Source organism: Columba livia, chromosome 1, assembly GCF_036013475.1.
Source record: "Columba livia isolate bColLiv1 breed racing homer chromosome 1, bColLiv1.pat.W.v2, whole genome shotgun sequence".
Lineage (NCBI taxonomy): Eukaryota > Metazoa > Chordata > Aves > Columbiformes > Columbidae > Columba > Columba livia.
In genome coordinates this window covers 20,304,846-20,322,873 of record NC_088602.1, presented here as the reverse complement: position 1 = coordinate 20,322,873, position 18,028 = coordinate 20,304,846, and the positions used below count along the sequence as shown (strand labels likewise).

Here is an 18,028-nt window from a genome sequence, read left to right as displayed (position 1 = left end):
TGAGGCCGCACCAGTGCAGAGCAGAGCGGGACAATCACCTCCCTGCCTGGCTGGCAATGCTGTGCTGGATGCACCCAGGACATGGGTGGCCTCTTGGCTGCCAGGACACTGTGGTGTCACACCTTCCTGTGTTTCATACTGTTTCCAACTGTGATCAGACAGTTGTGATGTTTTGAAACCACCATACCGACATGATGTCAGAGCACCCTCTGATTGGCTCCCCACTTCTATTATGTCAGGAAATGTTCCTGTAAAATATACAGATTTATAGAGAAAGATTTCTGTACATATATATAGAATCATAGATAAGTTTTGGTTGTAAAAGACCTTTCAGGTAATTGAGTCCAACCATTAGCCCAACACTGTTAAGTCCACCTCTAAACCATGTCCCAAGAACCTCATCTACCTGTCTTTTAAATACCTCCAGGTGTTTGAACACCTCCAGGTGACTCAATCACTTCCAGCCTGTTCCAATATCCAATGTAAACCTCCCCGGTGCAACTTGAGGCCATTTCCTCTCGACCTATTGCTTGTTACTTGGGAGAAGAGACCAACACCCTCCGTGCTACACCCTCCTTTCAGGTAGTTGTAGACAGCGATAAGGTCTCCCCTCAGCCTCCTTTTCTGCAGGCTGAACAGCCCTGGTTCCCTCAGCTGCTCCTCATCACACTTGTGCTCCAGACCCCTCACCAGCTTTGTTGCCCTTCTCTGAACTTGCTCTAGCACCTCATTTTCCCCTGGTGCAAACTGAGGCCATTTGCTCTTGTCATATCGCTTGCTACTTGGGAAAAGAGATGGACAAATTTCCCCAAAAAGACCACAGAAACAGGAACCAGCCGATAGGTTTATAAATCAGAAAATTTTATTTTGAGAGAAGTTTCACACAGAGAGGATGGGTGATGCAGGGTTCCCCTTGTCCACGGGTGTGGGAGATTCCAGCTGCCTGTGAGACTGTGCTGCAGTGCAGACTGCAGCAGTAAAAGGCAGGGTAATATCAACAACCAGAGCAGCCGCCCTGCAACGCCATGGGGAGCCCCTGCTGCTGCCCAGGGCTCTCACAGCCTCAGGCCAAGGCTGCCAGTCCCACATCTCCCAGGCAGACAGGAGACACCCATCACCAGCCCCATGGTGACATGGGCCACTGCCACCCTGCTGCCCACCATAGTGTGGCACCATTGGGGTTGGTGCCAGAAGTTGGTGTCATTTTTGATTCCTTATCTTTATGTCAGTGTCCTTGCAGAAAGTAACAAATCTCTCTGTCTGACTGGCTGAGGACAGGAGTGTGCCATGGTCTGGTCATGTCCTTGTCTGAGCCTTCAGTTCTAAAAGACAAAAGAGGAAGAGCCACCATCTGTTGTGCTGGGGGCAGCCCAGGCCTCCCCTCCCTGCCCTCTCGCCTCAGCCCTCTCTCACCCACCTGCCTCCAGTCTGGACCCCCTCACCATGCAGCTCTTTTTATACCTGTCTTGGGGGCCATGTCACCAATCCTCTGTGACATGGCCACCACCAGTGTTCTGCTTGCTGTGGCACAGCCACTGACTGCATCACCAGGGGTTCCAGGGCTCATGGACAGCCCAGCTCTTGGTGGCCCAGGGAAGAAGGGCCGTTGTTCTTCTGCCTTGTTCAAACACAGTGGGATGGACAAATCCCATAACTCAGGCCCATGGGGGGAGTAGCCAAGACAGAGCTGTTTTCCCCATGTGTCAGATATTTATCTGTTAGGAACTGAACACTCTCTGCACAGAATAATTCAAGTGCTTAAAGCTGGGTCTATAGTGCATTTCAGATACCTTAGAGTATCTATCCCAGTCCCCAGGGGCCACTTCAGGGACGCCCCATAGATCATGTGTCATACATGGCAGCTTCATGTGAATGTCCTGGCCAGTCTGAGATACGGCTCTACATAAATATGTTTAGGCATTTTCAATGCATTCCAACATTTAGAGTTCTAAATTTGTAATCGATACGTTGCTGACAGATACCATGAGAGACTTGAGTCTGTGCTCTGGTGATTGTGGTCATCTGAACTGCTTAAGAGCTCTGTCTGAATGGAGGAACCCACCCCTAGGAATGCTTCTTTTCTTCTCTGCTTTACCACTAGAAATGACCCTTTATTTTGCTAAATAGAGCATTTTATCTCACATGTTATAATTATATGAATGGGTGTTGAATTGTTTATTGTAGAATTCCTATCTTTTAGTAAATCCTGAAAACATAATGACCGCAGAAATACATGTTACAACACTAAAGCGACAACATAGCTCAATGTGGTAGCTTATAGTAAGGAAATGCTAATTTATGTTAAAACACAACTGATTCCAGCCCCTAACACACTTTTGTCCATACAAGCACCAAGATGCATGTAGGCAGTCCACCAAGCAGTCTGGCACTGACACCCGTATCCAGGGAGTCTGTCCAGGATGGCTTGCAGTGACGTGGAGGACAAGGAGTACCAGTTTACAGGCCTATTCCCTAGACTTACTGAGTTCTTTTTAGGAGGGTGCTGTTTTTGGATGACCCTCATTGTACATCAGGAATTGACAGTGATTAATCTCTTGATCCTGACCCACTTCTGTGAGTCATCAGGAGTTAGTCAATGCCTCTGTTTCAGATCTGGTTGTCCTGAGGCAGATGTGTGCTAGGATCTTGATGTCCGCAGGTAGATGTGTGCTAGGATCTTGATGACCTGCTGCCGTGGATGTCAGCAGCTCATGCTGTTTTTATAGCCCTCCTCCTGCGTGTATTTTGCACCCATGTGTTCACGTTTCCTTACCATTCACACCAATACAAACATTTTTATTACAATATTCTACATCCTTAGAAGATTCCTGGACTTCTGTTCTCTGATACATTCTAGGCACTTTTGTACTTGCTGGAAAAAGATGACAGTTATTTTTTATTATTTGAAAGTGTTCTTATCAACCAAACCCAAGCTTCTGGTGTTCCCCTTTAGTGTTTCAACAGTATGTTATTGTAAATTTTCCACTTTCCTGGCCCAAAATTACAAATGAAGATAACACTTCACCTCCTTCTATGCAATCATTTAATATATGAATTGTAATATGATCCAATCTTCATGTTGTTTATAACTGGATTCTGGTGAGCTTCATGGTGTGCCTTACCATTTCTTATCCTCCCTTATTCACATTACATTATCCTTTTTTAGCAAAAACAAGCAGGAAAAGTTTGAGAGAAAGGGGAAGAGAAACTTGCTGCTGATAGGACAGACAGAAGGAAGTCCACTGAGTAATGGAAAAAGTCTTTACTTCACTTTTACCTAAGATTTTAAATGCTCCTTGTGGGGGTTGTCGTGCAGCATTTATACCTGGGAGTGGCAGCTGCCTCTTCCTGAGGTTATTGCTATAGTGATCAATGCCAGATAGTTAATAAGATGCACAGTTCCACAAACCCCTGCTCTGAGAAAGTCAGGATGTTCAAAAGGGAACTGAGCTGTGCAAGAACAAGGCAGACATTTTTAGTGAGTTCATATTAATAAGAAAAAACATTTTCTGCACAATTCCATCAGGGAGCATGGTTCATGCGATGTTAAACACTGACATGTACAAAAAACACACAAGGTTTCTATCTTCAGTCTTACATTGCTACTAACAGCTGGAGAAAAAATATGTCATAGGAGGAGAAGAAAAATCCTATTCAAGTATTTTATCATCAGATGATTAGGATAATTTGGAAAGTTGTTTCAGAACTATTAGAATGATCATGAAAACCTGCCAGAAAGTATAAGAACGTAGCCCTTCCCAGACACATCAAATCAGCAATGAGCAACTTCATCAGGAGTTTCTCTTGGTTGGGATCATTGTCTTCCACAGCAGCTGGTTCCATATACTATGGTTCACACATAAATTAAGCATATTATTGTAACAAGCATTATTAATGATGCTGTAGCAATGTGCTTGTCACAGCAATGATACAATTGCCCTAAACTGACATTTTCCAAAAGCTCATCCCCATCCTGCTGCAGCAGGATGTACATTAACGAGATCCCATCTCTATCTGAAATAATGATCTGAAAAACATTTTGAAAAATCATCATGTAGACTTTCAAGCTGAACAACTCCTATTGTTGTATACAACAAACATTCAGGTGGCATCACCAGCAGGTATAAATCTTCATACAGAGAAATAAATTGCTCCCCAAAGATGTTCTTCTCCTTTACATTCTCTTTGCAGATACCTGTCACCCAGACTGCTGATTCTGTTCCTGTTCCTTCTTCATTGCATTTGTAACCATTATCACACCACTTTGCAGCTTCCATGGCGTAACATCTTCTACAGCAGGACCTCAGTGTATTTTACAGTTGTTAGGCAAGTTAGCTTTGCAAAACTGAATTCTTGCAAAGTGGAGAATCCTTAATGGCCTTCATTCTGAGGAGCAAACAGGTTAAAAATAGCTCTTCTATTGAAAAGCTGAGAAACTGTGCCTTTGAAATCAGGAACAATCAAAGCTTAGCAAATGAGATTAATTTCTTATGGTCTCATACTACTCTTGCAAAGGAACCAAGAAGAGAAACAGCCTTTCATCATAAGACTCGCACAACTGTTTATACTTTCTTTGTACAGCTTTCAAGTCCCGCATTCCTCTAGAATAGCTTTGCTTTAAAAGTAATGAGTTAGGCAATCTGTAGTGAAGGATGTTCAGGGCAAAATATTAAATATGTGAATAAGAATACATTGATATTGTGGAGTTAGGCTTGTTTAGGGAAAAAACAACAACAACAACAACAAACAATTATTACCTGGATAGTATTTTAATTTGGCTGTTTATGCTGCCAAGATGCTCATCACAAAGGTAAGCAACTAGTGTCCACAGCCTTTACTCTAAGAGATATTCTCCAATGATTTTTCCTCTGGCCACTTTTGAAGCAGTAATACATATAGGAGACTCTCGAGACAATCAAGGAGGCAAATTCAGAGGATAGAACTGCTGTGATTACTTCCCACCTTTATCCCTTTATCCAAGGAAACTGAATTTCTGTATGTTTTGTAAACTGTCAGTGATTCATAGGGTCATTACCAGAGTACCTACTGTACAAAGAGACATTTTTCATACCTGTAAAGAGAAAGGTAACTTGTATCTAACTGAATCCAGCACATCCTGAATACAACTTAAAGAGTATCTCAGGCCCAAGAAGTCAACTGAGAATTGTTTAATATTGTGACCAATGCCTTTCTCATGATAATACAAGCTAAAATAGCGCATGAGTCAGTTCTTCCAGAGGATTAACATTTTCCTAGGTTTAGTATTGCTGCCTTCCAAAGATTAAAAAACTAAATAAACTAATATAACAGCAGTGCTATCACATTTATCAAAACTTTATTCAGGAATTTTAAATGATCTGATAATTCTAAAATGATAAACACAAAATCAGGGCTTAAATGGTGCTGGAAGCACATAGCTGCAGTGTGGCTTGTGGAGATGGAGTCTGGTTTGCACAACTGAACCTGACTAAATGCTTTTGCTTGAATTTCTGGGATCAAGATAGAATTATTTAGCTCATGCAGTGTTTCCACTCCTGCAGTTTCTGAGACCTACCGCAGGACTGAGGGCATCCTGCATGGCAGCAGGGAACTCAACTCATGCTGTACCTGAGATTAATGCTAACTGGCTAGCTCCGGGACAGGGGCAGAGTCATCACATCAAGGTAGCACGATAATCACATCTAACCCAGGTGATTAATTTAGACACAGCACCCCACTAGCATGGCCACACTTCCTTCAAGACAAGGAACTCATGTGGGATGTCACATCTTCTGTTCCCTCACACAGAATATTTCACCCAGCAGAAGGAGGCGGCTGCACCTAAGCTGCTAATGGAGAATGGTTCCTGGCCCAGGCCAACCTTGGGGTCATGCAAGGGCATTGTCTGGGGGGCTGCTAATAGTCACAGTACTGAGGAATGTGCTGCTGGTCTTGCAATATGGAAGGTTCTACATGAGCTCCTCTGCTTTGGGCCTGCCCTGGCAGTGCTGCAGCTCTGGTAGAGAGGTAGGCAGCCATCCTTGACATGGTTTTGAAGGAAATGAACCTGGGCTAAATCGTTTTGACTGAGCAGGACTTGTTATTCCAGTATTGGAGCTGGATCACATGGCTTTCTGTCAGTTCAGAGCAAGCTAAACAGTGCTTGCAGAATAACATGCAAATACATCATAATCAGATCGTCACACTATAGGAAATAACATGTTCCGGAAGTTCCTGGAAGTTTTTGCGGGGGCAGAAGAAAAGTAAAATTCTGTTTGTAAAACACAGAATAGAATTAGAATAGACTATTTCAGGTGGAACCTACAATGATTATCTAGTTCAGCTGCCTCTTAAACACTGACAGGCTTGGGACATCAACCACCTCTCTAGGAAGCCTGTTCCAGTGTTTGACCAACTTCTTGGTAAAGAAATGCTTCCTAATGTCCTGTCTAAACCTCCCCTGGTGCAGCTTTGCACCATTCCCACGTGTCCTGTCACTGGGTCCCAGGCAGAAGAGCTCAGCACCTCCCTCTCGACCTCCCCTCTTCAGGAAGCTGTAGAGAGCAATGAGGTGGCTCCTCAGCCTCCTGTTGTCCAGACTAGACAAGCCCAAAGTCCTCAGCTGCTCCTCACAGGACATTCCTTCCAGCCCTGTCACCAGCTTTGTTGCCCTCTTCAGGGTGCACCATAGACCACACTGAATGTGCTTTGCTTATAGCACCAAGGGGAAGCTGGTGTGCTCTTAGACCAAGAGCTACAGCACTTGGGAAACACGTTACATACAAAGTAGTTTGTTAACTACCATAAACCTCACAAGATCACATTCCTACAACTGTGCCATTAAAGAGGTATTTCTGACCACATCAGAGATGGACTTGGGGGCCCTGTAGCCCTGGGCTAGAAAACCAGGCTGCAAGAACAATAAACTCCCAATCAATCTGGAACTTGTACAGGATTTGCTACTCCAGCTAGATCCCTACGTCGATGGGGCCTAATGGGATTGATCCTACGATGCTTAAAGAGCTGATTGGCGTCAAGCAAGACCTCTCTCTGTGATTTTTCAATGCTCCTGGGAACCTTGAGAGGTATTGGAAGGCTACAAGAAGGGCAACAGGGATGATCCCGGCAACAACAGGCCTGTCAGCCTCACTCCAGTGCCTGGCAAAATCATGTGGAAGACTGTTCTGGGAGTTATTGAGAAACATCTGAATGACAACGCAGTCATTGGTCCCAGCCAGCACAGGTTCATGAGGGGAAAGTCCTGCTTAACAAATTTGATTTTTCTATGACAAGATTACTCACCTAGTTGACCAAGGGAAGCCTGTTGATGTGATCTTTTTGTATTTCAACAAAGCCTTTGATACTGTGTCTCACAGTATCCTCCTGGACAAGACATCCAGCACACAGCTGGGTAAACACACAATGCAGTAGATGAGCAACTGGCTGACACGTTGGGCTCAAAGGGTTTTTGTAAATGGGGTTATGTTGGGCTGGTGACCAGTCACTAGCGGGTCCCATAGGGATCCATCTTAAGGCCAGTGCTCTTTAATGTCTTCATAAATTACTTAGACTTGGGACTTGAGGGAATACTAAGGTTGCCAATGACACAAAACTGGGAGGAGCTGTTGACACTCTGGAGGGCAGAGAGGCCCTGCAGAGAGATATGGACAAACTAGAGAACTGGGCAATCACCAAACACATGAATTTCAACAAGAGCGAGTGCTGGGACATGGCAACTCTGGCTGTACACACAGACTGGGGGACAAGATACTGGAGAGGAGCTCTGTGGAGAGGGATCTTGGGGTTCTGGTCAATGGCAAGTTGAACATAAGCCAACAGTGTCCTGGCAGCCAAGAGGCCACCCGTGTCCTGGGTGCATCCAGCACAGCATTGCCAGCCAGGCAGGGAGGTGATTGTCCCGCTCTGCTCTGCACTGGTGCAGCCTCACCTGGAGCACTGTGTGCAGTGCTGGGTGACACAGGATGAAAAGGATATAAAGCTACTGGAGAGTGTCCAGAAGAGGGACACGAAGTTGGTGAAGAGTTTGGAGAGGAAGCTGTATGGGGAGCAGCTAAAGTCACTTGGTTTGTTCAGCCTGGAGGAGACTGAGAGGAGACCTCATGGTGGCTACAGCTTCCTCACAAGGGGAGGAGGAGGGGCAGGATCTGAACTCTTCAGTGACCAATGACAGAACCCGAGGGAATGGCAGGAAAATGTGCCAGGGGAGGTTTAGGTTGGGCATTAGGAAAAAGTTCTTCCCCCAGAGGGTGCTGGAGCACTGGAACAGGCTCCCAGGGAGGTGTCACAGCCCCAAGCCTGACAGTGTTCAAGAAGAGATGGGACAACACCCTCAGACACATGGTGTGAACTGTGGGGTTGTCATGTGTAGGGACAGGAGTTGGACTCAGTGATCCTTGTGGGTCCCTTCCAACTCAAGACATTCTATCATTCTCTGACTTGCAGAGGTATCTTATGTGACTGGGCAGATGTTTTTAAAACCTGAAAAGAAGGTTTCTTGAAGATATGAAGAAAACTTTCCAGTGGCACTTGTCAGGAAGCAGTTAAGCACCAACACTTGGAATCAGCATTGGAAATTTTAGAAGACTGAATCCTTGCATTTCAAAGTGCAATAACTAAAGTCTAACTGTCACACCAAACTCACACCAATGTTTCAAAAACAAGTCCCTGCCACCCCACTGTAGTAGTTTTGTAAGTATTTATTAGGAAATTCTGAATATCTAATATTTTTACCTCCAAAAAGTGACAGAAATTAGGAACCCCATGTTCCTATTTAACGTGCCTCAGTGACTCTGGATCAAACTTGTTCAGTTCATAAGCAAAATGATGATTTCTATAACAACTCTGCACATACTCAACCAAGGCTGTAGAAAGCTACCTCTGTGTAGGCAGTGCCACAGTCCCCAACATGATTCAAAAGCTGAAATCTCATTAGCAATTCTGAACAAACTAGATTGAAATCCTGCCCGCTCTGACCATTCAAAATAAAACTCCCTCATCTTTGTGATTGCAAACATACCTAGGAGATTGCCAAGAGACTGCAAAATGGCCCTAGCTCAGCTAAGCGTACACTAAAATTAAGATGCCTTCTTCAGTATCGGTATTAAGGGCTTTGCTGAATTTGGGCCTTAAAGGCATTTTCAGATAGTCAATTCACAGGCTTTAAGTAAGTTCTGGCTTTTGATGAGGGATATGGGACTTTCAACCTCATAATATTGCTTTGAGGTATTTTGCACTGAAAGGTGAAATTTAAGAGACTGCTATGTTTCCTATTATAATCAGACATACCTCTGAAAACAAAAGTTTTATGCATTTGATATGGTTTGCAATGAGTTTGAATGCCTGTGTAGTTTTTATGCATGAGTAAAACAATCTCAGCATTTAAAAAAAAAATCAATTATAAAAAACACTGCAATTTCAAATCCATGTTTTTAATGTAAGATACCATATATCCAAAGTATTTCACAAATATTTTATCAAAATCCACTACAAAAAATCCTGCATTAATGTTGTCCTGCTCAAGCTTTTAGAAGGAGAAAAGGTCATGAGTGGACCATATGCTACTCTGGAAGCAAATCCTCTCCTAGTTCTTCATCAGCAAAGTCATCTTCCTCAGCTCTTTTTCTTGCTGCAGTTCTTGGTCTTTCTGCTTGCGGGCCAAGTGGGTCTATGTAAGAGGCATCTAGGGTTTAATAAATACATTTCAAATAGTTAGTTGCAAGTAATTTTAGCTTTGTTTCAAACATATAAAATCAAACACAAGAGTAGGTTTTAGCATGACACATTTGTAAGGCGTCTTTGAAATGCAGACCAGACAGAGCATGTGAACGCTGAAGGAGAACAAGGTACCACGTTTGGGAAGTAAGGCATGGCACAGGACCAAAGTACCTGAGCGCCAGAAGCATGTTTTTCCTTTCTTTTTAAAAAAAAATAAATTTCTCTTTATTTTATTACAATCATTAAGTGAGAAAAAGACCTCGGAAAGTGCATGGAACAGGAAGACAGATGAGCTGGTTAAAGAAGGCAGTTTAGGAAGTACGACATTTCACATGGATTTGGGATTTAACCCCCTTTGAAAATTCAGTCTTAGTGAAGCACTTATGACTGCAGAACCACAAGAACTGACTAAAGGATGTAACAGACAGATAGCAAAAATAATAAGTATTTCCATGGGCCACATTTCTTTATATTTACAATTACTTTATAGTGAGTTCTGAACAATGAAACCAAAGCCATTCTTCACATTTATTTCATGGGGAACATGTTTTCCCAATTGTCTAATTATACATGCTCTTCCAAGAACTTATTTTTTCCATCTCCTCTCTCCTTGAGGGCCAGGAAAGTAAGAAGGTAGAAGATGCCCACTTGCCTATTTCTTTACTGTTGCTACTTTCATAGGGTTCCCTTGTTCCAGGCAAAGCTTTCAGTTTGGCACTCAGTCTTTCCCCTTTGGTACCACTGCTATCTGGGGGGGGAAAAAAAAGTTGAAGACAAATAACATGCTGCTATGTGATACAAGAACAACATAAATTCAGCTGCTATCTGTCAAACAAGATTTGGATGAAACCATCTTTTCATGATGGATACAGTTCTCAGTTGTAATAGTAGTCATTAAAACACAATGGACAGTGTGTCCACATGTGTGTGGTTGTTTTTTTTTTAATTTTTAAATATATACAGCCTTACTTTCTTTGGAGTAAACACATTAAAATATTTTTGCTTCAAATGCTGACATTTCAGTTGCTTATAAATTGCAGTCACCTTTCGGAGCTAAAATAAGCATGATAAATATAAACACTGTCACGATGTATACGGACATTTCATATGTCTGTGTGCTTACTAACATAGTAGTATGATCCACCTGTTGAATGCTGTCAAGGTTAAATACAACACTAACTTTGCTTTTAATTAGGAGAGCATTATTTGGCACGTGCTGTCTGCGTGGCGGGCAGGCACGGACCGTGTACACGGGCCATCCTGGCCCCGCGTCTCGCTGCAAACCCCGCGCTGGCAGCTCAGTTTGCAGCGGGGCCCCAAGGAATGTGTCGGCTCCGAGCGCTGCCTCGTGCCCAGACAAGGTCAGATTAACATTCTCTTGCCACAGCAGTATTCCAGACACTCTAAATGTTCTGTTCACCTCTGAATCTCTTTTTCACATTCATGGCAAGTTTTCAGTCTTGTCTGCTGCAACAAATTTTTATGCAATCTTTTTCTCCTAGGAGAAAACGTTTCGTGTTTGGCTTGGTATATTTACAAGGCAGGACATGCCAAGCAGCCAAATACAAACATGCTCATTTACAACATGAAACAATGCTGGTATTAAAAGTCTTCCATCTGTAAGGAGGAAAAATGAGTTTCATTCAGCAAACATTAATTACAAAGTCTGGACTTGGCGACACATTTCCATTGTCTTATTTACTGTAAATGTTCTTTTCGTAAATATTGTTACTATTTAAAAAAAAAAATCTTCCACAAAGATGACAAATCTTTATTTCTCTAAAAATACTACTGTAGACTTCAGTTTATTCAGCCTTGAATTGGAAGACAATGTCTCCACTCCAAGAAAGATCTAATACATACAGTCACATGTCAAACAGTTAATATGTTTACAAGACACAGATTACTGTTGAAACTTCAAAGCAAGGAAAATCTATTTCAATGTCCATCAACCTCCCTTGCATCAACTCTCACTGACAGGTCCCATGGAAGAAGTGAATACTTAATGAAGGATTCGAAGAAACTGAAATAAATCAATGGGTTTGACTCAATCAAACCCATCAATGGGGGGTCTCAACCAAAGGGCTCTGTAATTACACAAGAGCCACCTCTTGATCCCAGGGGGCTTTGGACAGGCCTGCGCAGCAAGGAGGCAAGTGGCGAGCTTCACAAATGGTGTGGATGAAGACACGCTGAGGACAGTTTGGAGGAGAATACAGAATGTTTAACAAGCAGAGAAAAGTTATATAGGAGTAGGCACAGACTCCTGTACAAGGGAAAACAATTTATAAAATAAGGAATAAAGTTGGAAGAAGTGGTAAAGAGATGCAAAGATAGGAATGATACAGCAGAAACCATGCCAGGAGACAGCTGAACTAGTCAGAGAAACTCCAGAGGTTTAACGGGCTGGTTCCAGGAAGGAAGAATTTAGTGTAGCAACAATAAAAGAGGAAGAATATGGCATATCAAATATTTTCAACTGTGAATGAGGGAAACACGTGGGTTTTATTGACACAACCAGATGAAGCCGAGGGATTTGATATTAACCAAAAGAAGAAAAATAAAGATGGTAGACAAACCAAGATGTCTGAGATAAACATATTGCCCCCAGGTTACCTGTACATCTTTCTGCTCCAAAACAAACAGCTGAAAGCAGAAGCTTTCTTGGACATCCTAGGACCTTTACGCTTTATGAGGGTTACATCCAAAAAGATAAAGCAGTAAGTCCAAAATTTGAAGCAAATTTTTCCCCTCTTTTCTCTCTCTTCTCTAGTGGATATAGAATCATATGCAACCCTTGAAGTGCTTAAACCTCACCAGCTTCCCCTCGCACAGCTTTGAACCGGTGTGACTGACTTCCCCAGAATGGCCATCTGAGCAGCAAGATGCCTGCCGGGTGTTCAGCATTCGGCCTGGGAGCGTGAGCTCCCCCTTTCAGTATATGAACCAATAGAGTCAATGGAAATGTTGGTGCTGTTAAGCTTTTCCCACAAATGTAGCCTTTTTGGCTTCAGATTTGATTCAGCTGCCCAAACGCATTATTTATTGTCAGTTTAATAAACTGAACCAGCTCACCAAAGGGTTAGATTAATGCCAGCAATAGCGCAAGGGAAGCAGCAAGAATAAATGACCAGGAATGGGAATGAAAAGAAGTGCTGAGGTGGGGTATGGGCTGCTCCTTCTACAAGCAGCAAGTTATTCAATCAGTACATACCACCTTGATATAGTGTCCTCAATACTTACTACATAAGGTTGCATACCTGTCAAAATTGACCAACAATATACTTAGGGATAAGCATCAAAAGTAGAGCAAGCACATACAGTAGCTCTCAGAGAATTATTTCCTAGCCTCCAACAATTTGTAAGTCAAGCTTATATTTGGGGGAGGGGGGCAACTCTACATATTGAATAGTGGATTTTTTTCTCCAAGAACATGTAGATGTGAGGAAGCAAGAGGTCTGGATTCAATGCCTTCCCTCACATGAGGGAGTCCAAACACCCAGCTCCATCTTTCAGGAGGAACGTCCTAGTTGTTGAGCCATTTGGGGTAAAGGCTTATTCTTGACACTCCGCCATGGGATCCAGGATTTGGCTGCCAATATGGCAGCTGACCAACTTTAGTAACTGTACAAAAACACATCCCCAATTAAATGAAATTTATGAATACTTGAAGATTAGTGCTGAATTAAATTGCTCTCTGTGTCCAAGAAAACCTTTACTGCAATTAATACATGCTTATTATTTACTTATTGTACTTTTATTTAAATGGCTGTTATTATTGTAGCTCGCATGGAAACCACTCCCAGTGTACTCACTCTGGGTTGATAATGTGCACATATACACATAAACATAAACTGACTGCAGGAACACGGCTCCAGATTTCAGTTGAAAAAGCAACAGGAACTGATTAGAGCAGAGCTGGTCACTACATTTTCAAAATCTGATTTATAAACTTATTTACTCTGTAAAATGATTATACCTGAGACTTGGGTTATCATGCTGACATGATCTTCCCCTCAGACTGTGTGCAATAGCATTAATTGGGAGCTATGCATATAAATGCATAAAAAAATATACTCTACATACTGGTATAAGTTAAAGTGCATTCCTTCCTCATCTGCTTTAAAGTCATGCCCATAATGTTAAATTTAAGATACTTAATTACATTAGTGTATTATAATATGTTCTGTCCATTCAGATTTCTTCAACTCCCATAAAAAAACCTAACTTGAACTAAATCCTCCACATAAAATTTAAGAAGAGAATCAAAGTATAAAACTTATTTTAAAAATAATGGTTAATTTTATATTGCAGAATAATGAATAATACAACAGTCAGCAAAATTAATTCTATTTTGGAATAATCCTATTTTAAGCAGTGATAGAAAACAGGATTCTAAATCTTTGCATTTCTGTACTTCCTATTTAGCAAGACACCTGATTGTATGTCACTTCAACCCACAAAATCCACGATTTTATGTTTATTTTCTAAAGGACTCTCGCTGGTGGCACTTACAGTAATGAGACTATCGCCTCTGAAATTCCTTCAGTATCATGAAGGTATTAAATTAGAATTTTTAGTGCCACTTTACTCATCAGGAAAAAGATATGAAAGTGGAGGGTGGTTTGGTAATCTCCCTCCTCTGTAAAATGTTTACATAACAAAGTGCACAGAGGGCTAACGCTTTTAAAGACTGCAGATGCTTCACTAAATCCAGAATGGGATTCAATGCAGTTCTGTGCATCTTTCATATGTGGGATGAAGACATCATCTTTGGAGAAGAGAGGGCTTTGGTTTGGTTCGGTTCGACTGAAGGCAACAGCGAGTTCAGCATAGCAGGCAGAATATTATATTAAAACTGAGAAATGGCATGGGCAGCAGATGCAGTTTTGAACTCCACTGCAGTTCAATTAGATTTGAAATTCCGTTGAATGAGAATTGTTTCTGGTGTGTCAGTGAAGCTAACACCTTAGGTGAGTTCAGATACAGAAAACAGATTAAGATGTTCTTTTCACTCCAGTATTTTCCCTGTCCATAAAAACAAAGCTTTGGGCTCTTTTTGTACACACAACCAATGGAACCATTGCACAAAGACTTGTAATTAATGAGGCATCAACAGGCACTGAAAATGTAAAAAAAAATAAGTAATCCTGAAGTCCTGGCTGCAGGATAACAGGAGAACCTCTTGCTTCAGTCACAGTGAAGATTATTACAATGCTTATTGCCCTAACATCTATAATGTGCTTGCATATTATATGAGGAGATCCTGAGGTGCTGGTAAAGGGTGTTTGAATATGAGATGTTTCTTTGTGATGGACAAACCCATTTTGCCACTGACACCACCACAGGTGGAATGAAAAAGGGAAAAGATACCTAGATTATTCTTGTTTCCTTCCCAAGCTCATCCGGCCAGGCTCGGGTAACAAGGAGAATACAAAGTGCTCAGCCTTTCATCTTCGGAATTCAACATGCTTCCTCGGGCTCCTGTCCGAGACTGCGCGGCTCCTCTCCCCCTGCACACAGCTCCCCTCTCATCCAGTACAAAACTCCCCATTCAGAGAGCAGAGCAAACGCAGAGACCAAGTAAACACCGCTATGGTAATGTATTCCTCAAGGTCAGACTCTCCTTTATCTGTGAAAGGCCTTATGCTACTGAACAGTAAAAATCTCTTAGGGTAGTACAAACCACAATGTCCTAACTTCCAAATTCTGGATGTTAGTATCACATCTCTGCAAAACACAAAAAAGTGAGTATGAAAACAAGAAAAAGTTACTGAAAATTAAACCTTTGAGAACTGAGATGTACTGTTAGCTCCCTTCAAGTTTTTAGCGAGTTTTTTTGTTTGTTTTGTTTTTTTCTCTCCTTTTTTTTTTTAATGAAAAAGAATTTTAAGGGAGTGTACCAATGTCATCTGCTTCCAACGTGAATCAAAAAGACTGAAAATAATAAATCTGATATTCATGGGGAGAAGAAAATTTCACTTCTTATAATAAGAGTTAACAAACATGTTCAATTTTGGGTAGGGATTTCAGATTTAATGCATGTCCTTCTCACAAGACAAGAACAGACTCCAGCTGACACTGATGTGGATCTCAGTTTTCTTGGTCTCCCTTTTTCCATTCTGTCTACTATCCATGCATATACTACTATGCTGAAAACTATGACCTGGTGCGTTAGTTTTAATTTATATTGACAAAGCAGTAGGGATCCTATTAAATATAAGCCCTGCTGACTTAATTCTCTTTCCTCTTAGCTTCCTCTTTAAAACTAATTTCAGATCATATTTCCTAAAACAAGGAAGCCTGCATTATTAATACTCCGAATATAAATAACTATGTAGGGACAAAATACTTGAAAAAAGAAATTCACTTAGGAATATCAGCAAGTATAGGGACAGTGAGCTGGTAAGACGAAAGAAATAAAACATGCATTATACCTAGAGTATCTGGAATGCATACACCCTTCACTTAGCTAGTAAGGACTTTAATTTAGCTAGTAAGAACTCAACTAAGCACGATTCAATGCTTCACCCGTTCAGTAGTGATGGCAAATCCCTCATACATTGTAGCAAATTGATTCCTTTTGTTCTTGGCAACACCATTGGAAAAGATTAATCTTAAAATGTATACAAAATTTCTTTTTTTCTTTTTTAAGCCATTAATTTATCAAAAATGTACTAAGATTCTGAAATAAAACAACTCATGTTTGTATTCCATGTGTGTCTTCACACAGGCCATGTACAGAAGTTTCTTACACTGCAAAATACAGCCTCATACCCTAGGCAAATAATGCCAAACATTGGACAAAATAGGTTTTGGGTTTTCAGGTTTCTCTGAGTCATTCTGAGTACAAGGTAAACACACTGCAACATAGTCCTTAACATCCATTGCTGTGAGTGTACAGCTTCTTCATTGATAAGGTTCCCCAGAGTCAACACCACTAGTTAAAAATGTTTAATGCCTTTGACTTCTAAAAATACCTCTTAGTACATCTCACCACAACTTTAACTGGGAATCCCAGCAGAGAATTAGCTCCAGGCTCAGGACAGGACCTTCTTTGTACCTCTGCTTGTTTGATCAGCCATTTCCAGAAAGGTTGGATCTTTGGCGCTGAATTTGTACAGCAGAGACTTCTCAAACATGCTTTTATACAGACTCGTTCCCAAACTCTGGGTCAATTCTGATCCTGCTTACCCTCTCGTCCTTTTTATGTTGACATCCTAAATGTCTGCATTTGCTCATCCCCATCACGCTGGTTACGAGGGGAAAGAATAATAACTTGGAATTACTAGAGCTTGCAGTCACAGTTCCTCACACATTCCATTTTGCGAGGGGAGGAAAGGGATTTATTTTATTTTAAATTTTTTTTTAAATGACAACTTTCCATAGATATTTCTGTCTTCAAAATAAGTGTCGACAAACTTGTAGTTTGGGGGAGTAACGTTGTCTTAGCATGTTTACAGCTTTGTCGCTCTTTATATCCTCTTTTGCTAAACTACTGACTCTTTCCTGATAACATACCCCTTTTTTTACTAATGACGGTAGTCTTATCGCTGTAAGAAAAAGAGACTCTTTGTGCTGTTCGCCTGTATGCCTAATGCAATGTTTTGCACAGTTGTAAATACCCTTCCCTGCTACTGATGCTGCTCTTCATTTCTATTTATTATAAGGCAAAGTGGGTCTCAATTTTCTGGCAGATAACAGGTCCTGATGCTGTCTCAAACTGCTGTTCTGCTGGCACCTCTAGATGGCTGCCTGATCAGAGGGTTCATATAACAAAGAAGAGTCCAGAAACATTTCCATCCCTCTCTGTTATCAAAATAAGGAATTTCACCCCAAGAATGACTTTGGCCTGAGGCCCAGAACAGGTAAAATTCAATCCTAGAAGAATGGTGTTTTTTTCTACATACCAAAAATGATTTAAAAGCTTCTCTAGTGCAACTACTGAGCTGAAAAAGGAACGAGATCCCTCTTAAGCATCCAACACTCATTATGAACCCTTGGAGAACCCAGGAGATCAGTCTTTATAAATGTAGTAAAGCCTCTACTATTTAGGTGGAGAAATAAAATTACCAAATAGGAAAGAAAAAATCCATAAATTATGTCTCTGTAAAAGGAAGGGAAGAGAGGCAAGAATTTATAGGGGATACTGTGGGTTATCTTGGCTGTATTTATAGGCAATGTGCTGATTTTAGTTATTGGACCTGCTGTGTTAGCATGGGAAGTTACTGGGGGGTTGTGGAAAATTACAGCCGATGGGTGTAAGAACAAAGCACAGGAACTGGTGGTTTGGCAACAGTATCTTGTTATAGTC

At 41.5% G+C, this 18,028-nt stretch overlaps 1 protein-coding gene across 7 annotated transcripts in view; it reads right to left on the bottom strand.

The window, feature by feature from the left end:
* Positions 1–9,412: 9,412 nt before the first annotated feature.
* The window catches only part of IFT88 (intraflagellar transport 88), a 52,633-nt gene continuing 44,017 nt past the window's right edge, over positions 9,413–18,028 (bottom strand). For 5 of the 7 annotated variants that reach the window (XM_065049645.1, XM_065049624.1, XM_065049613.1 and 2 more), the window contains 2 exons: positions 10,367–10,462; positions 9,413–9,679 (listed from right to left, as the gene is read on the bottom strand). In XM_065049645.1, coding sequence (XP_064905717.1) covers positions 9,558–9,679; positions 10,367–10,462 — 218 coding nt within the window. In that variant the 3' untranslated portion in view covers positions 9,413–9,557. The remainder of the gene's footprint in view (positions 9,680–10,366; positions 10,463–18,028) is intronic. The other 2 variants (XM_065049655.1, XM_065049635.1) reach the window with 1 other exon arrangement.